Below are 24,723 nucleotides of genomic sequence, written 5' to 3'. Positions count from 1 at the left end.
CAGCTGACTTTCTAGAAAGGTCAGTCAATTTCCTTTCCAGAAATTGACTGGCTGACCCTAAAATTCATATGGAAATCCAAGGAATGCAGAATAACCACTAATCTTGAAAATAATTCCACACTTCTCCCTTATAATCTACAAAAATTAAGACATTATTGTATTAGTATGAGGATAGCTCCACTGATCAACAATATAAAATTAGGGGCCCAGAAATAAGCTCTCACATTTATAGTCCGTTTTCAAGGAAAGTGCTAAGACTGTTAAGTAGGGGGAAAATGGTCTTTTCAACAAACTGTGTTGGGACAACTGAATCTGTACACAAAAGAATGAACTGAGACCCCTGCCTCATATCATATTCAAATATTAACTCAGAATGGGTCAAAGACATAAATAAGTATGAGAGTTACAAAACTGTGAACTCTTAGAAAAAATTATAGGTATAAATATTTGTGACTTTAATTTAGGTGCTGATTTCTTAGATATGACACCAAAAGCACAAGTGATTAAAAATAATTAGTAATTGGATTTACTAAAAACTTAGAACTTTTCTGCTGCAGACTACAAAGTTAAGAAAAGGAAAAGACAGTCCACAAATTGGGAGAACATAATTATAAATCATATTTGATAAGGACTTACATCAATAATATTTAATTTGGGCAGCCCGGTGGCTCAGCGGTTTAGCGCCGCCTTTGGCCCAGGGCCTGATCCTGGAGACTCGGGATCGAGTCCCACATCAGGCTCCCTGCATGGAGCCTCCTTCTCCCTCTGCCTGTGTCTCTGCCTCTCTCTCTGTGTGTCTCTCTTGAATAAATAAAGTCTTTTTAAAAAGAATATTTAATTTTGGGGATACCTGGGTGACTCAGTGGTTGATCATCTGCCTTTGGGTCAGGACATGACCCCAGGATTCTGAGATCGAGTCCCACATCAGTTTCCCCATGGGGAGCCTGCTTCTCCCTCTGTCTTATCTTTAAAAAAAAAGAATATTTAATTTTTTAGGGAACTCTTAAAACTCAATTTAAAAATGGATAAGGGATCCCTGGGTGGCGCAGCGGTTTGACGCCTGCCTTTGGCCCAGGGCGCGATCTTGGAGATCCGGGATCGAATCCCACGTCAGGCTCCCGGTGCATGGAGCCTGCTTCTCCCTCTGCCTGTGTCTCTGCCTCTCTCTCTCACTGTGTTCCTATCATAAATAAATAAAAATTTAAAAAAAAAAGGACTAGCTTTTAAAAAAAATAAAATAAAAAATAAAAATGGATAAAAGATTTGAATAGACATCTCTCCAAAAAGATACAGTAATGTTCGATAATCACATAAAAGACATTCAACATCACTTACTAGGGAGATGCAAATTACAAAATCAAAGTGAGATACCACTTCACCCTTGCTACAGCAATAATCAGAAACACGCACTAACTGGTTTTGGTGAGGACATGTGGAAATTGGACCTTCATGCACTGCTGCTGGAAATGTAAATTGAAACAGCTGCTTTGGAAATAGTCTGACAGTTTCTCAAAATATTAAAAAATAGAGTTACCATATGACCCAGTAATTCTACTCAGAGATATACCCAAGAGAATTAGAAACATATGTCCACAAAACAAATTGTACATGAATGTTCATATCAGGTTTATTCTAACGAGCCAAAAAGTAGGCACAACCCAAATGTCTTATCAACTTAAGAATAAACAAAATGTGGCTTCTCGTGCAGTGAGATATTTAGCAATAAAAAAAGGATGAAGTAATGATACATGCTGCATCATGGGTGAACCTTGTAAACTTACTACATAAAAGAAACCAAATCATAAAAGACTCTATATTATATTATTCTACTTATATGAAATGTCCAGAATTGACAAATGAATGAGACAGCAGATTGATTAGTAGCTGCCAAGGGTAGGGGATAAATGGAGAACTGACTATTGCTCATAGGGACCAGGTTCTTTTTGTGGGATAAAGATGCCCTAAAATTGATTATAGTCTTTATTGTAGAATTCTGAATATACTAAAAACTATTGAATTGTGCACTTTAAATAGGTGAATTATATGATGTGTGAATTATATATCAGTAAATTGAGTGGGGTTTTGGTTTGTTTGTTGTTGTTGTTGTTGTTTTTTAAGAGTGATGGTTAGAACTTTTTGTTTCAAGTTGAATCACTAACAATATTTGACTACCTGCATTTCTTGAGTGTGTTTCAATAAAGGCAAGTTGTTTAGGACTTGTATAAAACTTGTTTTTGCAGGAAATGTTTGTCAAATGTTTATCAAATGTCAGTGTTATCTACACTGTATGTTTATTGATTTATTTCAAAAGTACCTCGTTAGTATTTTGCTCAAAAATTTGAAACTATGTTTGCTTAAATGTTGATCTTAAGCTTAAAGGTTGTACTGTAGCTCCATTAAAAATACATTTTGAGGGATCCCTGGGTGGCGCAGCGGTTTGGCGCCTGCCTTTGGCCCAGGGCGTGATCCTGGAGACCCGGGATCGAATCCCACATCAGGCTCCCGGTGCATGGAGCCTGCTTCTCCCTCTGCCTGTGTCTTTGTCTCTCTCTCTCTCTCTCTGTGACTATCATAAATAAATAATAATAAAAAAAATATTAAAAAAAAAATACATTTTGAGGGATCTCTGGATGGCTCAGCTGTTTTGGTCCCTGCCTTTGGCCCAGGGCGTGATCCTGGAGTCCCAGGACTCCATCAGGCTCCCTGCATGAAGCCTGTTTCTCCCTCTGCCTAGGTCTCTCTCTGTGTCTCTCATGAATAAATAAATAAAATTTAAAAAAACTAAAAATTAAAAAATAAATAAAGATACATTTTGACCCTACATTGCTAGGTGAGGCTTGGTATGGTTAGATATCAATAAAACTCTGTGTTTTTAAAAAAATTAGGATTCCTTTAAAAAAAAAATTAGGATTCCTGCTTAAGCACAAACATTTGTAGTAATCTTTTCCATTCAAATGCAAAAGGGACTTCAGAATTAAAAAGTTTTTCTCATCTCATTGTTAAAAAAACCATGGGAAGTCTGAATTTAAAGACTACCTTAATCAGAGTTGTACTTTGTGGAACAATTTTCCGTACTTTTGAAGGGCAAAGACATCTTAAATACTACCTGTGAGCTCACTGTATACTGATTTTTGGCAACAACTTTTATCCAAGGTACTATTTGTGGTTTCTCTCTCTCTCTCTCTCTTGATTTTATTTATTTTTAAGAGAGAGAGAGAGGGCATAAGCAGGAGGGGCTGAGGGAGAAAGAGAATCTCAAGCAGACTCCATACTGAGTGCAGAACCAGACACAGGGCTCAGTCTCAGGACTCTTGAGATCGTGAGCTGAGCCAAAACCAAGAGTTAGACGTTTAACTGCACTGCCCAGACACCCCTTTGGTTTCTCTTACTGTTGTTTTGTGTTGTCACCATATTTGCATCCTCACTGATATAAAAATTATATTAAGTAAATAATCTTCCACTTTTTAGGCCAGATGAACATCCAATATAAATAACAGTATGAATTTGAATATTTCTAACATCCAGTGTCATCCAGTTGAAATATAAATATTTAACATAATTTCAGCCTTCATACTATTTTATCAAGTACAATGGTGCCCATCCTTGGATGCATTTCTCTTCTATAGTAGCAAACAATGGTATTGGTGGTCTTCTAGTGACACTAGTGTCCTACAGTGTCAGCACATAAGAATTTTTCATTGTACAGTGTTTGTTAACGTGAGCTTTACAGTGTATCTTCCCTAGATGTATGTGTAAAGATACTTCAAGATCAACCTTGCTAAGTGTTTATTTCTTGGAATTCAAATTTGGTTAATAAGCTGTTAATCATATTTTTGTTAGAAACCAAAAGCTCTAGTGTTATGAAGGTTTTCTCCCCAGGATTAATTTAGCCAGTGTCTGCTCCCTCAAAAATCTTTGCAAATTTTTGTTATATGAAACAGTACAGGGGATCCCTGGGTGGCGCAGCGGTTTGGCGCCTGCCTTTGGCCCAGGGCGCGATCCTGGAGACCCGGGATCGAGTCCCACGTCGGGCTCCTGGTGCATGGAGCCTGCTTCTCCCTCTGCCTGTGTCTTTGCCTCTCTCTCTCTCTCTCTCTCTCTCTCTCTCTCTGTGCGACTGTCATAAATAAATTTTTTTAAAAAATTAAAAAAAAAAAAAGAAACAAACAGTACATTTTAGGGGCACCTGGGTGGCTCAGTTTTAAAGCATCTGTCTTTAGCTCAGGTCATGGTCCCAGGATCCTGGAATTGAGCCCCCTGTCAGGCTCCCTGCTCAATGAGGGTCTGCTTCTCCCCTCTCTCCGTTCATGCTGTCACTCCTTCTATCTCTGTCTCAAATACATAAGTAAAATCTTAGGAAAAAAATTAAAAATGAGGGTACATTTTAATTGCATTTAAGATTAAGCCCACGCCAAAAAAATATAAATAAATAAAGAATTAAGCCCTAATGACAGCTAACCATGAAATTGTTTTCTTTTTTTAATGAAATTGTTTTCAATTGATGTACATTTGCCTTCAGTCCTCGTAGTGCTTTTATTATGGTTGACCCTAGCAAAGAGTAAGTACATGCACTTGTGTTTATTAATATTCATCTTAATCATTTTTAAAAATGTCCTATTTGTGAGCCCTCGGTGGCTCAGTTGATTAAGCATCTGCCTTCGGCTTAGGTCATGATCCTGAGGTTCTGGGATTGAGTCCCACATTGGTATCCCTGCTCTGGGGAGCTTGCTTCTCCCTCTCCCTCTCCCTGACACTCCCCTTGCTTGTTCTCTCTCTCTCTCTCTCTCTCTCTCTCTGTCAAATAAATAAAATCTTTTTTAAAAAGAAATAAATTTCCTTTTGAAGTCAGTGATCCATTTCTAGTTTGAAAAACTATACACCTCATTAATTCAAATACAACATTTCTAAAATCCTCAAGCCAGAAGCATAATTTAAAACTAAGCCATTAATTTAAAAGTCAGGAAGCAGGGTGCCTGGGTGGCTCATTTCATTGAGCCTTTGATTCTTGGTTCTTTGATTCTTGGTTTTGGCTCAGGTCATGATTTCATGGGATCAATCGACTCTGTGCTCAGCTGGGAGTCTCCTGAAGATTTTCTCTCTCTCTCTCCTCCCTCTGCCCCTCCCCCCACTTTCTCCTTTCTCTCTAAAATAAAATCTTTAAAAAAAAAAAAAGTTAGGAAGCATCCAAAATTTGCAAAACTATATATAATATAATATGGGATCTCTTCAGAATTTGCTTATTATTGCCCAATAGACCATTTCTGAGTGATGAGAGTAAATGTGCTTGCTTTGAGTAAATTTGTGACTTTTTGGTGAGAAAGTATGCAAAAGCTAGGAATCAAGAACCAATGCAGAGCTACAGTTTTCCTAATCAGGAATGCATTTACCAAAGTTCTGTATTTGGTGAAGGGATGTTTATTAGTTAGCAAATTGCCAGCCATGTGTGCTTCTGGCTTATTTTAACCAGTTTTTATGGAAAGCTTGGCAAATGTGTACTGAATGTGTTCTTTGTAATTGTATTATAGAACAATCATTGTGCTCTTACAGTAGCATTTTCAACTAAGGATTTTTGGGTGACCTTCATGGCCATATTTACTGATATATATAGTTCACATACCATATTTACTGTTTCCAGTAAATATCAAATTTACTGGAAAGAGAGACTATATAGCTTTCTAAGATTATCAAAAGTATATATGCGCCCCCAAACAGTTGAGAATTAAGAAGGTAATTTTGCTTTTGCATAATTAATCCAAACTGTTGTACTTCTGTAGTTTCTGCTTTTTTTTAATTGAGCGGACTGATAAATAAGTAGCTACAGAATGAAAGTTCTCTTTTTCCACAGTTATGTTTCAGTTGAGTAAACTATTACTTCTTATGCTTTTCCATTAACCTTTTTCTTTAGCTGTCCTTCCTAAACATTCTTGCACTGTTGCTTCATATTTAACATTAAGTAAGGCAAATTACATACACGTAGAATCTATCAAACTTAATATTGAGAAGCAAAGTTCTGATGAGAATGCCTCCTAAGAACTAGTGAGTATAACTACATATGTAGCACATTTTATTTCACTTTGATTTAGGTGTTAGTATTGTTGTAGAAACTTAATTTTATTTGACTAAGTGTAATTGAGTTTTAGTTGACTTAAGGTTTTACTTTTTGTGAAAAACTAGTTTGACAAATTAAAAAACACTTTGCAACTCCTGGATCTTGAGGGGAGCTCAGCTTGGATTTTGTTATTACCCTTTTAGGATACTGATGAGTTTATTTTACCCACTGGAGCTAATAAAACCCGGGGCAGATTTGAACTGGCCTTCTTTACCATTGGAGGATGTTGTATGACAGGTGGGTATGATCACTTTTTTCACTGTCCTCAATCCAAGTAATCAAAAGTGTGTAAAATCAAAAGTAATTCAGATATTGGTTCCAGAGTTTTAAAAAATCATTTAGGGGTACCTGGCTGACTCAGTCCGTTGAGCATGTGACAGTTGATCTTGGGGTTGTAGGTTTGAGCCCCACGTTGGGTGTAGAGATTACTTAAAAATAAAATCTTTTTAAAAAATTATAAATAATTATTATATACATTTTTCATTTTCTCCTACTAAAATTAAAAAGAATTCAAAGTGCAGTTTTTTAATGGAAAGCTGTATTATTTGGTTGAATCATTACTGTGAATCACTAGGGGCTGCATTTGGAGCAATGAACGGTCTACGGCTAGGATTGAAGGAAACCCAGAACATGTCCTGGTCCAAACCAAGAAATGTACAGTAAGTCTTATAATCATCTGATGTAGTGATGTTTCAATATTAACCTCTACTTTGTTGGCTTGATGAGCACAACCTTGAGATTACAAATGTTTAGGGTATTGACATACATTTTGATTGATTTTTTTTCTTAAAATAAAAGTAATTAAGGAGTCAGGTTACTGAGGCTTAGATTTTAAAAGGAGTGATTTGGGATCCCTGGGTGGCGCAGCGGTTTGGTGCCTGCCTTTGGCCCGGGGCGCGATCCTGGAGACCCGGGATCGAATCCCACATCGGGCTCCCGGTGCATGGAGCCTGCTTCTCCCTCTGCCTGTGTCTCTGCCTCTCTCTCTCTCTCTCTCTCTCTCTCTCTCTCTCTCTGTGACTATCATAAATAAATAAAAATTAAAAAAATAAAATAAAATAAAATAAAATAAAATAAAAGGAGTGATTTTTGAGTCAGTGTCCCTCAATTAGCTGTTGCTTCCCCGACCTAACTTCTCTACTTTTTCATTCTGTAGGCCTCTGTGACTTGCTTTTCTAGTGGTTGAATTGCTAATACGTTAGATTGTTCAAGGGTGTGCAAAACCATAGGACATGATAGTAAAGAAAGAAGCATGTAAGAGTGATTGCTGGATCTGCTGTCATTTGAATTGAACTACTTAACTGACTTCGCTCACTGTTTCTGAAAGAAGGCTAAAAAAAAGTTTATCACAGAGTCCCTAGAACTTAGGGATAGTTCCCTGAGTCTTCTCTTAGGAAATTGAAGTTTGTGGAGAAGGAAAGTACAGACATCTTCACCCTGCCCAAGAAATAAACATGACTGGTCCATGTAGATATTCTCTAAATAATATGATGTTTAGTTTTGGATGTTTTTACACTTTATATGGGTGAAGTCACACAGTATATATTTATACAATGGCCCATCATCATTTTTTTTTTTTAAGATTTTATTTATTCATTAGAGACACACACAGAGAGAGAGGCAGACATAGGCAGAAAGAGAAACAGGCTCCATGTAGGGATCCCAATGTGGGACTCCATCCCGGGACTCCAGGATCACGCCCTGGGCGGAACGCAGGAGCCCAACTGCCGAGCCACCCAGGCATCCCTGTCGTCATCTTTATATGTTGTTTAGCCAGCAGGTGGCAGCAGATTTGCTAAATTAAACCTTGGGAATCCTGACTGTCAAGTTTTTCATATTCTTGTTACTATGTGGATCTTGCTTTACTAGGCCAGATCCTTGCATATTTTTACATTTTTATTAATGCTTGTCCCTTACTCCAGAGCATCTGCATGGGGATACTTAGCCGAAGTATCTGCCTTCTGCTCAGGTCATGATCCCAGCGTCCTGGGATCGAAATACCTTCCTTCCATCCCCCTGTCAGGCTCCCTGCTCTTCCCTCTCCCTCTGCTTGCCATTCCCCCTGCTTGTGCTCTCAAGTGCACTCATGTTGTCTCTCTCTCTCTCAAATAAATAAAATCTTTTAAAAAAATTTGTCCTTTACTCCAGTACTTTTTTTTACTTTTTTGGGTTATGCAGAATTTTGAAAATGTACAAAAGTAGACAGAATAGTACAGTGAAGACCCATGAACCATAACCCATCCTCAGCAGTCGGCCAAGATTGCAACCAAATGTGCCCCATCTCATTCTCTGCTCGCATATTACTTTAAAGCAAATCCCTAACATCACATCATTTAATACCAATTTTAAAGTGGAGGATATGCTAGAAAAGACAACCTTTGTTGCTTAAAAGTGATAGTTATTAGTGTTTTAGAGAGAGTAAAATTGATTTATATTTTTTTAGGTAAGATTTCTAAAATATATATTCTTAAAATATGTATATAATTTTTTATATGACCATTCTAATCTTATTGGATAGGAAGCATTTAAAACAGGAGACAACCGGGGTAATAGGTGGCTCAGTTGGTTAAGGTCCTCCTTTGGCTCAGTTTATAATCCCAGCTTCCTGGGATTGAGCCCTGTGTCAAGCTCCCTGTTCAATGAGGAGTCTGCTTCTCCCTCTCTCTTTGCCTGCCCCTCACCCTACCCCTCTTATGCTCTCTCAAATAAATAAATAAAATCTTTGAAAAATAAAATGAATAAAGTAGGAGGCAGCCTCTAAAAATGGAAAGAAGGTAAGGTTTGGGACCAGTCAGATCTATGTAGCTTCAAAGCCTAGTTTCTTACTTACTGTTTTGTGATTTTAGGTAAGTTTTTTTCTACACTGAAGGGTTGTTGAGAGGTGATTAAGGTAGCTAAATAGGGGCTCAGTAAGTGGAGATTATTGCCCAATCATATCCCAGACAATTTCACTAACTTGCAGTGCTTCCAGCGGTATAATAACACTAATAGTTTTAAAAACTTGTTACAAATGACAGTATACTGAACCTAAAATAAGTTAGTAAATATGTAACAATTAGTTAGAAACAATATACTTCATTACTAATTTTTAAACAGCTTTTTAGAGATAAATAGAAATTTTTGTTATTTGGACATTATATGAGTTTTTTAATTGCATTAAATGAGTTTTTTCACTTTGTTACTGGAATTACATAATTTCCAGCAGTAGTCAGCTGTCCGGATAGACCCATTCCTGTGATGGTGTTACACTGCTGGGAGAGGAACGTCTTCTTCCTCCAGTTGCCTCTGTCACTGTTTTGGTGGCGCCTGGCACTGGTACAAGGCAGAACTATGCTTCCTTGACAGTATGCTGAGCGTTCACTCTGGCCGCTTGGTTCTAGTCAGGGAGCAGACATAGTATGTTTTCTGTGTGTATTCTACTGAGACAGCTTTTTCCTTCTCTTTGAGTATTTCCCCTTATTTCTGCTTTTTTTTTTTTTTTTAAGATTTTATTTATTTGACAGCACAAGCAGGGGGAACAGCAGTGGGAGAGGGAGAAGCAGGCTCCCCACTGAGCAGGGAACCCAATGTGGGGCTCAATCTCAGGACACTGGGACCATGACTTGATACTTTGACTAAGCCACCCATGCACCCCTATGTTACTTCTTTTATGTAGATCAATTACTATAAACTTTTTTTTAGTAAAATACATTCTAGGCTGTCAAATCCTTTGTGTATTTGATTTATATTTAATAATAACTTTCCTTACTGCCCAAAAATATTAGAGGTTTAACCTTCATTTATATTTATATACAGTAAAAGTCATCCTTACTAAATTCTGAGGAGATACTAAGGTAAGTCTTAAAATTAAGAAAACTTTGGGGGGTGCCTGGGTTGCTCATTCGGTTGGACATCTGACTCTTGATTTTAGTTCAGGTCATGATCTGGGGGTCCTTGATACCAAGTCCTGCCTCAGGCTGTGCACTCAGCGGGGTGTCTGCTCTCCATCGGGTCTCTGCTCGTGTTCTCTTTCTCTCTAAAATAAATCAATAAATCTTTTTAAAAATAAATAAATTTAAAAAATAAAAATAAATTAAGAAAACTTCGGGTATTGGCTTTATACATTATAAATAGCTACAGTAATGGTTTTTCAAATTATTAGAGAAATGGTAATTCTAAGTACAAATTCTTTCTCTCTCTGCCCTGGTAGGATTTTGAACATGGTGACTAGGCAAGGGGCACTTTGGGCTAATACTCTAGGTTCTCTAGGTAAGTAGAGATCTCACTTAATAAATCATTAATGCAACAAAAGAATGTGTATGTATCATGAACAATTTGGTCAACCAAAGTTCTGGCCCTAGGATATTAAACATTTTATTTAAATCTACTCTGATGAGTAGTGTAGGCAATACTTAGGAAAAGACCATGAACAACATAAAGTAATTCCAGATGTTAAAGCCTTTTCTCAATGTTTTAAGTCTTTTTAAATATTATATACTCCCCTGTCCAAGCAAGATACCAAATCATGTTTTAAGTAGATATGAAATCCAGGTAACTTAGATCTAAGTCAAGTGCCTCTTTCTGTTAAGAAAGGTTCAGGGTCCTATAGTAAGGTACGGTAGATTAATTCATCCCTCTTGCTCTAGTTTCCTAATAGCCCATTCAGCATTCTATTTACTTCAGTAGATTTCCCAGACCCAATTTCCAGAGTTATAATAGGACCTTTGTAGATATTGAAAACATTTGTTGTTCTAAGCAAAGGGTAAGTTAGTAGGACTTAGGACCAAATTCTTTCATATTATGTTGTTTATAAATGATTGACTCTTTTGGTTACTCATAGCTTATAATAAATGTACCAGTGGTATTTATACTGTAACAGCCAAGAATGTCTTTGTAACTTAGTTGAAAGTCTGAAAATCTTTTAATTGTGGCAGATTAACTAAAGGAAAATGTAAGCATCTCATTGAAAAAAATAGAAAAGGCATCTGTTGTGAAAGAATAATACCCTAGCTTTGTCATGGGATTTGGAAGCAGTACATTTTCACACCATGAAGTCAAATTGACATTTGAGATTCTAGGAAATGACTGCTTCAATGTGCTGCTCGTATACAGTCACCCTTCTTTGTTTCTGTTTGGTTGCTTATGTAACTAGAGTAATCTGCCATCCTGGTGTGCCCAGGGGACTGTCTTTGTTTTAGCATTGCAAATCTCATGTTCCAGGAACCTCTCTTCCCGAGTGAACTGGGATGCTGACCAATTACCTTGTGTGTTCCTAGCATCATATGATCAATCACAGTGTTTTATTCAAGTTCAGTTTCAGTTAAAGAAGTTGAAATGGCAAGAAGAGCCTTTACAGAAGTATAAGAATATCACAACAGAGGTGTTGTAAGGCAGAGTTTGGTGTAATATTGAAGGGTCAAATAACGGCATAATTTTGAGAAATGATAAAAGGATTAATAGGAATCTTTACAGGTATAGGAGAAAGGTAGTTTGGGGGATGATTTTGTTACAACTATATCGTGCTAGTGTTAATAGTTTTTTTACATGTGAGGGAACCAAACCTCAAATTTTTTTAAGTTAACATCTTTGTTACAATAGAAATGCGTGTGTCTTCATTTCTAAATCCAAAGTATATAGCTGTTATGAATAAGATATAAGTGAACATTAAAAATATTTTTCCTGGGAGTCCCCAGCGGGACTTTTTATTAGTAGCTACTATTCTTGTTGCTTCTGAAGCTTTCCACAGAATTTCTTAGCATATCCCCAGTTGTACACACATGTGCCTGCTTTTACATGCTAGTGATATGGTTTTTCCTGCTTTTTCTTTGGAGTGTGTAGTATTCCAGTATATGGAAAGTCCATTTCTTGGTCTATACCCTTTGATGGGCATTTGATTTGGTGCCAGGCTTTTGCAATTACAAATAGTGTTCCAGTAGTCATTCTTTATATATCTTTGAATGCTTGTAGAATGTCTATAAGATATGTTTATCTAAACATAATTGCTATACTGACTTTTAATAACTTTTTTATTACTGATCAGTTCCATTTCCCCTTTAGCTTTGCTCTATAGTGCATTTGGTGTCATCATTGAGAAAACACGAGGTGCAGAAGATGACCTTAACACAGTAGCAGCTGGAACCATGACAGGCATGTTGTATAAATGTACAGGTAGGTACTACTGAGTTAAGAGGAGCTCTCAGTAGTTTTAAAACTAAGTAGCCACAGTTTTCAAAGGATACTTGACACATTTTTTGCAGTATAATGGAGAGCTGAACAAAACTCCTGGTTGTTTTGTGTTTTGTTTTTTTTTAAGATTTTATTTATTCATGAGAGGCAGAGACACAGGCAGAGGAAGAAGCAGGCTCCATGCAGGGAGCCCGATGTGGGGCTAGATCCTGGGACTCTAGGATCACACCCTGGGCCAAAGGCAAGTGCTAAACTGCTGAACCACCTAGAGATCCCCTGGGTTTGGGTTTTTATTTGGTTTTTTATTAAGTGTACATTCAGTAATGTTAAGTGTATTTACATTATTGTGGAATATCACCACCATCTAACTCCAGAACATCTCTTCATCTTGAAAACTAAAACTGTGTATCCATTAAACAATTTTCCCCTTCCTTTTTATTTTCTAACTATGAATTTAAACTCTTAGGTACTTTAGGGTACCTCATATAGGCAGAATCATACAATATTTGTCTTCTTATGACTGGCCTGTTTCATTTAGCATACTATTCTCAAGTTCATGTTGTAGCATGTTTCAGAATTTCCTTTTCAAGGCTGAATAAAAACTCCCTTGTACATATCTACATTTTATTTATCCATTCATCTGTCAGTGGATATTTGGATTGCTTCCACCTTTGACTACTTGAATAATGCTCCTGTGAACATGGGTGAACTAAATACCTTTCAACTTTGAAAAAATAAACAGAACCTTAAGAGTTGAACCAAAATGACCTGACTGGAGATCAAATACCAAATTCTCCTCTAAGATGGAAAAGAAATTAACATTCACTGCATTATGATTATGCCCTCAGCTATAAGCACTTAATGTAACTTACTTAAAACTGTGAAGTCATCATCATCACACCCCAATCTTATAGATGAATGCAGTATTAAGAGGACTTTTCAAAAGGTCACATAACTGGTGATAGGCCCAAATTTTTCATCACATTTCTGCTTGAAATAGCTTAAACTACATATGTACTCTACTTATACCTCTGAAAATTACTTCTGTTTCATTGTTTTACTATGCATTAGAAATGATTAATGGAGTAATTTTGTTTTTTGGAAATTCCTCCACCACAAATATCAGGTAGCACTTTTGCTTCATTTTTAATAGAAGAAAGAAAAGCTTCAGTGGGATCATGAAATCCAAGATCAGGAAATCTGATATATCATTTCCTGATATATCTGAGAGTGAGAGGGGTTTTTTTCCTATATTGAAAATGGATTAGGGGTTCCTGGGTATTCAGTTGGTTGAGCATCCTACTCTTGGTTTTGGCTCAGGTCGTGATTTCAGTGTTATGTGATCAAGCCCACCACCCCTCTCTCTTCCTTCAAAATAAATAAATTTGTAAATCTTTTTAAAAAAGAGAAGAAAATGGATCATATTTGGAATTTTATTCCTAAGAGTTCACAGTATTTCTTGCACCACATGCACATGTATGTACTCACCTAAACAGAGCTCCAGGTAGATTGAGACAATAAATTCCTTTTATGTCTATGAAGATGTTACCTTAGCTAGAAAAACTTTCTTAAAAAATCTAAAAATACTTCAAGTTGAAGATCTTTAGGATCAGACAAAAGAATTTAAAACTTTAATTGGCAGCACAAGGGTGCATTCAGCAAGAGTTTACTTGGCCCAACCTGTGTTTACAAAAGATCAAATTAATATTTAAAAAACAAGAGATTTCACATAGAAATCTGGAATTCCAGCTTCTTTTGAATAAATGGAAGACAAAAAGCTTACATTATTCAAGTTGACATATGGCTAGGGCTGAGTGGGAGCTGTTTCTGTACCAGTACATGGGCACTAAAGCTCCAGTTCAAAGAATACATTGGGGGTTGGAAAGTCCCGGTCTTCTTATTCAGGCAGGGTAAGCCACTGTGGCATTTCCCAACCTGAGGGCAGGCTTGAATATAAGAATGTACTGAATTATTCATCTTAGAACATATTATACATATTTAAAAGGGAAAGGAAAAGGCTGAATTCTTGATTTTGGAGGAAATGGGAGCCTAGCTTTCTGTGTCAAGGACTTCCTTGCAGTAATAGCATTTATGACACAGGCTGAGACACCTCCTGCATAAATTATAAAAGAGAAAGGTCTTGGTTCAGAAGAGAAGCAAAAAAAGAATATCCATAATTCTATGTCAGGTGACTGCAGATTTCATTTTCCATTACAGTGTGAAACATAGAGGAAGTTAATCTGCTGACCAAGAATTCCAACGTTGGCTCTTAGTTTCTGGCTGAACATTTTAAATTTAGCTCAACATATTGAAATCAGTCTACAGAGGAGTCTTGTTGATTTCTGGTTTAGAATGAATTTAGTAAGTACAGAATTACAAATTTTGTGTGATAGGAATACAAATACAACTTCTAGATTCAGGGATTTGGAAAAGAGTTAAGGCACTCTTGGTCTAGAGCCAGCATAGACTCTTAAGGACAGAAGTTTACATTTAGGGAATAGCTGATTCTTGCTGACATAAAACATTTCCAACCCCCAATGTATTCTTCGACAACAGAAATGAAAATTAGAAAGGTTAAAGTAGTATAACTCAACTTAGGTATGGAGCTCCTTTAGTGGAAAGAAAACTCATGAGGAAAAACACATGAGAAAATGGGTAGTTATCAAACTAAAAGCTTAGAGGCTAATTTAAATGAATAATTCTCTTGAGTGATTTTAGTTCACATCTGTTTAATGAATTTATGTAAATATTTTTCAAAGGGTATGAAATGTCATTATTAGATTTTCTATGGCATATGAAAATCTGTTTAATAGTGATCCATATTGGGGCGCCTGGATGGCTCAGTCCATTAGATGTCTGCCTTAGGCTCAGTCGTGATCTCAGGGTCTTGGGATTGAGCTTCCTGTTAGACTCCTTGCTCAGCAAGGATCTGCTTCTCCCTCTGCCCTTCCCCCTTGCTCGTGCTCTCTCTCTCTCTCAAATAAGTAAATAAAACCTTGGAAAAAAAATATTGACCAGTATTCTACCAGAACAGGAACAGCTGTAGTTTTGCTATTGTTCATAAGCTTAGGACTAATGTTTAAAAGGCTTGGTCACTTATCTGAAATCAGGAACAAGGCATCAGAGACTAAAAGATATGGGCACCCCTTTTTCCCCTCACAAAAAATCCCTGACCTGTTCATTCTATGCCTTCCATAAGATTGTATTAGAGAAGCAGACTAAATAAAATTAAAGGATATTCAAATACATTTCTTCATATTAAGCAAATATTATCAGGGTTATTGTTAAAAGGGGTACTTTTATCAATGAGTGCCAAGCCTTCAAAATTAAACTTTGAAGATTGTATTAGAGAAGCAAACTAAATAAAATCAAAGGATATTCAAATACATTTCTTCATATTAAGCAAATATTATCAGGGTTATTGTTAAAAGAGGTACTTTTATCAATGAGTGCCAGGCCTAACAAAATTAAACAAAGACTTTCTTGATGACTTCTATTAGTGGCAGCAATATTCTTCCAGTAAATTAAAATACACATATATAATAGGCAGAGGGTTAGCTGCTGTAATATACAGAACATTTTGACAGATCACTTAAACCAACAGTCCAATAAAAAAACAGAGTAAGGATTGACAGCGCTTCAGGGAAAAATACAAACCACTAACCAATAGAAGCTATTCAGTGTCCCAAGCAACCAGGGCAAAGCAAAATAAAACATTAATATTTTTCACCAACTGCCTTTAAAAAAAGTGATGACAGGTAACTAACTGATGGTCACCATAGGGGAGTTGGGTGGGCGGATGCGTTGAAATAGGAGTAAGGAGTGCACTTGTGATGAGCATCAGGTGACTAAAATAAAAACTTAAAGTGATGGTATTGGCAAGGGAAGCAAACAACTGGCATTAGTTATTAGTAATTTGAATATGTAGATCCTTTGCTGAAGTAATCTTTCAGCAATTTATCCTCCAGCAAACTAAGGCATACACACAAAACTATATGCACCAAGGTTTAAGACTGGCTTCAAGGAGAGGGCATATTTGAACAAAGATGAGGGAGCATGTGAGATGGCTGTCTGGAAGGAGTGATTTAGGTAAAGGCTAACAACAAAGTCCCATGGGGATTAAAAGGGGGGCGGGGGAGCGGGGTGGAGAGCAGTAGACTCTGGAGTTATCTATCGTAAAAGTGGCAAGGGACTAAATCATATAGAAAATAGAGCAGCTTCGCAGGCCACTGAAAGAATCTGACTTCACTGGACTTTGATTCTTATATTCTAAATATTAGCATTTCCATTTACTTACAAGCCTTAAATTGTTGATCATAATTATCAGGTAAACTTTCACTGTTCTGGGTCCAGAGTTTTCAAGGGAGATGTTAAGTCAGTGTTGATAAACCCTCTAAAACTTGCCTAAGATTCTCAAAGGGGACTGGGCTACCATACCACCACAGGAAAGCAACCTCCAAAATGACTAAGAATCTGATGAGAAGAAAAAAAAAAAGTCCTAAAAAGATAGTAGTGTGGGGAGTCAAAAACTACTGAGAAAATTTAATAAGTGTAGTCTTGCACAAGAGAACTGGGATTGCTGGGGAGGGACTGGTGGTGCTTGGGAGGGACTCCCTCACCATGGGAAGCCCTAAAGGCAGCTGCTCTGCTGCTAAGAATCACACATATTGCTTCCACTCTGTAACAGAGAAAGTGAAGGGGGGGGGGGCAGGAAACAGCATCTTGTATGTTCCAGTTGCTATTGATAACCCACCTTTTCTCTCACCATCCCCTCATGTCATCATCCATGAACTTCTATACCTACTTCTATACTATAAAGTATTTTTCATTGACCATTTTGACTTTAGACTTCTACCTTCAATCTGTCTTATCACTATTTCTGGCTTAATCTTCAAGTATGGTACTAATTCTAATACTCCCTGTCCAAAAACTTTTGATGATGACATATTGCTTTTCAACTTACATTTCTCATCCTAGCCTTCCATGCTCTAATCCTAGCCTACATTTTCAGACTTTTCCCACACCTTCCTTGCATATATCATATGACCAAACACATAAATTTGAAATCCAGTCCTTCTATAAGGCCTAGATCAACTGTTATTACCCCTTTCAATAGATTTATTTATTTATCTATCTATCCTGGAGGCAGTTAAATGTGGTGTAAAAAACAAAGGGCTTTGGAGTCAGACTGGGTTTGACTTGACTAGCATTAGATCCCTAAACAGCTACATGTGCAGAGAAGAACTTGTCTCAATTTGTTACACAAGGGTATATTCCCTTCACAGACTTGTAAATAAGATAACTTATATAAAGTAAGTTACTTACATCCCACCATAAGCACATTTTATGTAATTTTTATAAGGCTTAACAGTTTTCTTGGTAGGAAGTCAGTAGATAAAAAGATTGAAAAATCGAGAACTAGCAAAGTAGTTGTGTTATTTAGAAACATGAAGGTAAAAAGCAAAGAATGAAATGGTTGCCTTTGGGAACTAGGAATTAAGGTGAAGATAGTGTGTGTACTACATTGTTCATCACTAAAATCTTGGTACTATTTTGACTTGAAATTTTTCATATGGACTACTTAAAATTTAAAGTGAGCAAAAACCTATGTATCAATTAGGCATTAGAAGAGAGGAGTGAGGAGTTACTATTTAATGGGTACATAGTTTCAGTTTGCAAGATGAAAAATGTTCTCTGGAGATGGATGGAGGTGATAGTAGCATGATGCCTTTATACTTAATGCTACTATACTGTATTGTCAAAAATGATAAAAAAATTTTTTATAGTATTTAGTAGTAGCCATGTCAGTGTTGTAGGTAAGGCTGGAGGGGCCAGCATCATCTGCTGGCCAGATGCCTATCCACTATCTGGAGGCTGAGAATGTTTTATATTTTTAAAAATGGTTGACCCTTGAACAACATGAAGTTTAACTGCATGGGTCAACTTATATATAATTTTTCTTCAATCAGTACAGTACTGATTTTGTATTTTCTCTTACGATTTTCTTAGTGATCCTTTCTGCTTCATTCTAAGAATACAATATATAATACAATACATACAAGGTACGAAATATGTGTTTATCAACTCTATGTTTTCAGTAAGGCTTCCGGTCAACAGTAGGCTATTAGTAAACTTTTTGGAGAGTCAGAAGTTGTACATGGATTTTTGACTGTGCAGGAGGTGGGGTGGCATCCTGTAAGTAACCCCACTCACTGTTCAAGGGTCAACTGTAATTACATTTCAAGTGGTTATGTAAATACCTACATAATAGCTTTTGGGACCTGAAAGTCTAAAATATTTACTTCTGGCCATTCTAAGAAAAATTTGCTGGTTCCCCAGCTCTAAAGTAATTGTCAGTTCAGTGTATTAGCTCTGCCACTGTCCAGCTCTATACCCCACAAACAAGGTACTTTAATATTCTGGGCCTCATCTTCCTATGATCAGAAGATTTGCCCTTTCTGGCAAATGTGTAAGGACCAAAAGATAGAAGGTAAAACTGAAACACGTGTCTGGTGTTTGTTTTCCTTTATAGAGATTGACCATTGACCTTATTTGGTTACTGTGTTCAAAGCAAGAATATTTGCTATCAACTTCCTGTGCTTAGTTGGGCAGAAGTTCTTTACAGAAAGTCTAAAGCCAAGGCCTTCAAACGTTTAATAGAATCAGTTAGAAAATGCTGGAATTAATGGAAAGTTACAACTAAAACCTGGCTTGGTATGTGATAAGAGGCTACCCTTAAATCAGGATTAGCTGTGCTTAGTAAATCAAGCACTGCCAATGTTTAGTGTCTGCTTGCTGCAAATAACTGTTGTCCAACCTTCAAAGAAGTGACTTGTTTGAATTGTTTGTTTCATTTTGGTCAGAAAGTAGAAAGCTTTCTAGGAGACAAATTGTTGTTAAGGGACACTTAAAATGCCACTGGTGTCCCAAAAATCTGAGTCTTGCAATTCTGTTTCATTGTTACCCCTAGTGCACCTGCCCAAGGAGGCTTGTTATTTGATAGCTGAGAACTAATAGGAAGGAGTCTTTGAAAAAAGTGGCTAAGGAGAAACCATGTTCTTAGGCACACTCAAAGCAAAGGGCCTAGTGTAAGGAACAGTTTGCCGGCATTTCCAGACCAGTGTGCAGAGTTCAGAGCTCTGTAGATCCAGGGGAGTTCATCTGAAGTTGAATGTTTGGTCCCAGGAAAACATCTGCAAATGTAGTGTGCTTCCAGGTACCTGCCCTCCATCACTTTTCTGCTAATAAACAGGAGTGAGGCCACCTTTCTTTTGTTTTTTTGTTGAGTCAGAATGGAGTACTGTATGTTTGTAACCTGCTTGAAAGAGCCCTCATTATACTCAGTTTAGATCTAAAGCAGCATGTTGATGCTGTTGCAAGTAGTAGTTATTCTCCTGTACTTCATAGTTTGTTTTTTTCCTCTTAGTAATTTGGTCTAACTATAATTCACCTTTAGTCCCTAGAACTTTGTTGATTTACTAAAGACATGATAGGTTAACTTATTATTGGGCAGACTGTTTTAACTAAGGTTGAATTTTTCATCCGCATTGGATACAGTTGCAAAGTCAACTGCTATACTTAGTCTAAATGTAGCAAGATGATACAGAGATGATATGGGCTTCAAGGAGAAATCTTCCATTGAATTTTTTTCTGATTCCTGCTTCCCACATATTTGATGATGTTTTTAAGTGATGCCTGCAGTTTCTGTTTCAGTCTGTTTGAGAGAGATAATTAGGGCACTTCATGGTGAAAACCTACGCAGGTCGGCTATCAGACCTCTTCAGACCAGAGAGGCTCCTGGAGGGGGTGGCTTTTTAATCAGCTGAAGCCATCTGGCAGGACAGGACATTCATTGCAGAAATGGTAGCCTGAAGTGTTCTAACTTGGCAGTGTTACTGAATTTCACAGAATTTCCTGGTTTGTAGCCAAAGGACCTCTGGTAAGGTAGTCACTAGACCACAGCTCCATTCCAACTTTGCCTTCCTAACAAATACGTAACTTGGAATGACTATTCCATAGGTATAGACTCCCTGAGGTTTATGGTATCTACTCGTTTGTGAAACCATAAGAAGATTGAGTTATTTCCTAAAAGCTTATTTGGGTACCCCTTAGTCCTCTTGGTAGACTCCGGGGATCATTTTCAGGTAACTGATTAAAACATTTTTGTTTTTACGTTTCAGGTGAAATATATATTGCTACTTGTTTTTCACATGAAAAACTTGTTCAAGGTTTAATCTTTCAGTGTTTTTCAGTGAGGATGATGAAGCTGTGTGCCTTGTTTCTCATTAGTTATACTAGATTGGCAGATGTGTCAGTGTAGGAATGGACAGGGAGGAGGGTGGGGACAGGTGGTCCTTTATCAGCACTTAACACAAAAATTTGATTATAGCTATCTTATCACCACTACTTCTTGAGTCTTCAGAGTTAATAGAGGACCTGTCCGGAGTCCAAAGGTTAATATTGTTTCCAAAGAGGGTGTCACCTTGTTTATATTATAGCCTTGAATCAATTTGCAGTGCCTCTGAGGTCCTAAACAGTAGGACTGGCAGGAAATTATTCATCTGTTTGGGACTTCAATAACATGCATAAGATCTTGTCTGAAGTATTGTAGGAACAAGTGAGATGGAGAAAAATCAAGAAATTATTCATGCTCATCTTAGCTATAAATTATGAAATTAAAGGCGAAAAGATTGTGACTGAGAATACAATATATGTATTAAACAAGTGATTTAAGGGAATCTCTTGAACCTCTCTTGGTTTATTGTATTATTTTTAGGACTTAATCTATTTGAGGTGGAATATTGATAAACATGAATTATGTCTCAATTTCATGATAATGTTACTTAATCTTTTGATGCTAGGACACTATTCAATACGAGGCTGTTTCTCCCCCTCCTCTTTTCCAGGTGGTCTACGAGGGGTAGCACGAGGTGGGCTAGCAGGACTAACGCTTACCAGCCTCTATGCACTATATAACAACTGGGAGCACATGAAAGGCTCCTTACTCCAACAGTCACTCTGAAGATTTCGCCAACTTATGAGTGGAGGACACTTTAGTAGTCATCCAGATCAATTTATATGTCAGTCTGGAGTTGCTCTCTCTTCCTACAATTAGTTTGAAAAATTGGAGATTCCAGTTTGCTGTGGTAAAGATCATGTATGGTTGACCAGGACTGGCATCCTGCTAGCCAGAGTGGAAGCCCAAACTCCTCTGGTGGCTGAGTAATGTGGTTCTTCCCTACCCTCTGAACTGAAAAACTACTTACAGGATTCAGGTCATGATTGTTGTCTATACCGTATCCCCACATTTATTTAATGATCTGAAACTGTAATGTTGCCTTGTATTTCCAATAAAGGGTGAAATTAGAACCGAAGTGTAAACACAGTGTCTCTATTTAAAAGCATTTTTCTGGATATAAAGTGAAAATTACTCTTAGCATTTTTGTCTGCCCCAACTAGGCCAACTCATTTTCTTGGTTGTGTTGAAATAAAGGGTTACTTGGCATCATTAACATCTAGGTTACAAATTTTCTTCAATAGAATTGACACTAAACCTCAGGATACTTGATATAAACCATCATGCTAAATTCTCTGCTCACTAAGTCACCTCCCTATGGAGGATAATTACAGGATAGAAACAAGCTACAGGGTTTAAGGAAGCCTTGGGAAAGCTAAAGGTGAGGGCAAGTTATTTGTTTTCTCACCTATGAAATGAAATTAAATAAAACTGCACTGCAGGTCACACATATACATAATACATACTAAAACAACTGGTGTTTATTATGAAGGGAAAGGGTAAAGTAGGGCCTTCCTGCATGCACCCAGTAAGGACTCAGAGAGAGAGGAAAGCACTGAACCTTACCTGAAGGCCTCTAGTTTTTTTAAAAAGAGAGTTTAATATATTTCATAAAAATTAAAAGAGCAGATCTGAAGTCTGCAGGAAAAGACTCAAAATGAAACTGGTAATATACCTAGCTTTTGCTATATTAAGATTCATAAGATACACTTGGTATTTAAGTGAATATAAAAGTTCTCAGCTGTACTCCTACCCAAAGGTCACTGTGGTAGAACAGTCTGTGATAAGGCAGTTTTAGATACACACAACTATGCCTGTTTGTGCTTTTAATGAAGGGAGGTACAAAATGCTTCCACACAAAAGAATGTTTTACATACTTATTAGCATGATGATGAATGTAAAATTAGGAACACATCGTTAAACCTCAAAACTACAAAGTTTCCTGCAACATAAGATAATGGAAAAGGCTCCTTAAATTTTTACCTGCCACCTTTATTATTAAAGTTCTAAGTGGTATTGGGGGAGGAGCGACGACCAAAAAACAGGTTCTTTTCAGCTGTGTTCAAGAAGTCAAATGAAGCTGTATGGCAAGGACTGTGGGACTGTGAAGTTTCTCCAAAAGGGCTTTTAGATGACCACATCACAAACTTCAAAAGTATTAATAACATACAGGAAAGCTGAATTTAAAACTTGTCTGAAAGCCCAGAAAGCAGCTAAGATATCTCACCTTTGAGAATTTAAAAACATTATAAATTGCATTTCCTACAGAGATACTTTTTAAAGCATGGACGGGACTTTTAAGGATACTGGGAAAACATCAAAGTTTTCATAAAGCTTCAGTAAACACCCCAAGGCACAAGTGTTCAAAACGGCCTATTCACTAAAATGTCACTGCATTCTACTTCCAAAGGTGTAGGTACGTTATGCTTGCAGTGAGAACATTTCATTTATTCCTAATTAAAAGCACCAGGTGTCAGGCTCAGCTTCCCTTTACACAGGATGCACCAATAACCCTTAGGATAGCTAACAGTTCAAATACTAAGTTTCCAACATGTCTTGCCTTTCGTTCTTTGATTGATTACTCAGCAGGAGGGCTCTTTTACCTGTGTTCAGAATATTATGAAAGTGGCTAAGACTACCCTGGATATAATATTGAAACAATATGGAGCTCTTCTAAAAGCTCATTAGATACTTTAATAACATTTAGATAACAGACCAAATTTGCAGTAGCTGAATCTCTTTCAAAAGAAGAAAAATAATGTAGAATCTAACATGTAAGTTAAAATGTTTTGTTATAATCAATGTCAAAAATTGCCAAGATTGTTAATACATGTTGTGGTAAGAAAAAAAAATCACTATGTTGGCAAGGTTAACTATTTGTGTGAAATACACTATAGATTAATTAAACAGAAGAATCATTATTTCCACCACCAATGGAAGAAAATCCACAGCACGGGGAGCATCTAAAGGAGGACAATCAAAAGATTAGAGAAGCTTGCTAGCTTTCAAATATATCAACACACTTTGATTACAGAACTATTTCATTTTTAAAACTACAGTGTTTTAATGTACTTCTAGTAACAATTCAATCTAAGGAGCTGTAGAGGCTTATGAAAAAGACCTATCCACCAAGATGCTGTGTTTGTTTCTAGTGTAGGGCTGAGTTAATACTTTTGTAAGAAGGAACTGAAATCACCTCAGCATCAACAGTCTTTTTCTCTTATGCAGTAACTTATAATTCGATGACTTATTTCTCTTCACTAGCTCAACTAGGCAGGAAAGGAACTAAGCTGGTCAGACCCAGAAACAATGATTTGGCAAGCTGCACAGTCACTCGGCCCATGGATATGGGATAATTTGCAGAAAAGTTGCTTGACTTGGGTTCCATTCCTTCACATCTGTAAAGAAACGTCCACAGATTAGAGTCCCTTCACTATAGGATAAAAGCAAATCTCCCCCGCCTTAAAGCTCATACTTGTTTCTCAAGCTAATAGAATCCACAACAGACTCTGAAAATTCCCGACAGTTATATCATCTTAAAAGGTCACTTTCAAGTATGTCCTAGTTATTTTATAAAGCAAGTTCAAGTGAAAATACCTGAAACTGTTACAATCCCCCAGCCATCATCACTTGCCTAGCACACACACCATTAACAGGACTATAGTTCAGTGAGCCAAGTGTGAATTCATATAGAAGACAAAACATAAAAAATTTAAAAAAAAGGGATCCCTGGGTGGCGCAGCGGTTTGGCGCCTGCCTTTGGCCCAGGGCGCGATCCTGGAGACCCGGGATCGAATCCCACATCAGGCTCCCGGCGCATGGAGCCTGCTTCTCCCTCTGCCTGTGTCTCTGCCTCTCTCTCTTTCTCTCTGTATGACTATCATAAATAAATAAAATTTAAAAAAAAAAAAAAAAAAAAACCACATTGACAAGCTGGAAATCTAATTTTTTTTTTTTTTTTTTTACACTAGAGACATGTACACACCTGTAGAGGAGTTCGATACAACCACTTTTCTTTGTCTACTTTAAGCTGCATACAGGCAAAGAGGTCACAAACTGCTGGGAGGCCATAACGGTCTTGGGGAAAGTTACATTCCTCCTGTAGCGGTGAGTTAAGTAATACTTCCTGCAAGAAGACAAAAGCGGTGGGTTG

The 24,723-nt window shown here is 37.2% G+C and overlaps 2 protein-coding genes and 1 non-coding gene across 8 annotated transcripts in view; 2 read left to right on the top strand and 1 right to left on the bottom strand.

Annotated features, from left to right (window-relative positions):
• Positions 1–21,648, top strand: part of LOC121483994 (mitochondrial import inner membrane translocase subunit Tim23) — a 34,358-nt gene extending 12,710 nt beyond the window's left edge. The window contains exons 3-7 of the mRNA XM_041742549.1: positions 6,253–6,346; positions 6,684–6,768; positions 10,299–10,357; positions 12,146–12,256; positions 21,181–21,648. Coding sequence (XP_041598483.1) covers positions 6,253–6,346; positions 6,684–6,768; positions 10,299–10,357; positions 12,146–12,256; positions 21,181–21,296 — 465 coding nt within the window. The 3' untranslated portion in view covers positions 21,297–21,648. The remainder of the gene's footprint in view (positions 1–6,252; positions 6,347–6,683; positions 6,769–10,298; positions 10,358–12,145; positions 12,257–21,180) is intronic.
• On the top strand, positions 9,307–9,505 carry LOC121485991. Its single transcript, XR_005986477.1, has one exon. It is a non-coding gene; the product is annotated as a small nucleolar RNA SNORA74 (small nucleolar RNA).
• Positions 21,649–22,381: 733 nt separating the features above from the next.
• The window catches only part of NCOA4 (nuclear receptor coactivator 4), a 62,639-nt gene continuing 60,297 nt past the window's right edge, over positions 22,382–24,723 (bottom strand). For all 6 annotated transcript variants that reach the window (XM_041742546.1, XM_041742542.1, XM_041742548.1 and 3 more), the window contains exons 9-10: positions 24,556–24,696; positions 22,382–23,968 (exon numbers count right to left, since the gene is read on the bottom strand). In XM_041742546.1, coding sequence (XP_041598480.1) covers positions 23,963–23,968; positions 24,556–24,696 — 147 coding nt within the window. In that variant the 3' untranslated portion in view covers positions 22,382–23,962. The remainder of the gene's footprint in view (positions 23,969–24,555; positions 24,697–24,723) is intronic.

The sequence above is a fragment of the Vulpes lagopus genome, chromosome 2, assembly GCF_018345385.1.
Source record: "Vulpes lagopus strain Blue_001 chromosome 2, ASM1834538v1, whole genome shotgun sequence".
Classification (NCBI taxonomy): domain Eukaryota; kingdom Metazoa; phylum Chordata; class Mammalia; order Carnivora; family Canidae; genus Vulpes; species Vulpes lagopus.
Note: the sequence above shows the minus strand (reverse complement) of the source record. Positions and strands in the feature narration are given on the sequence as shown.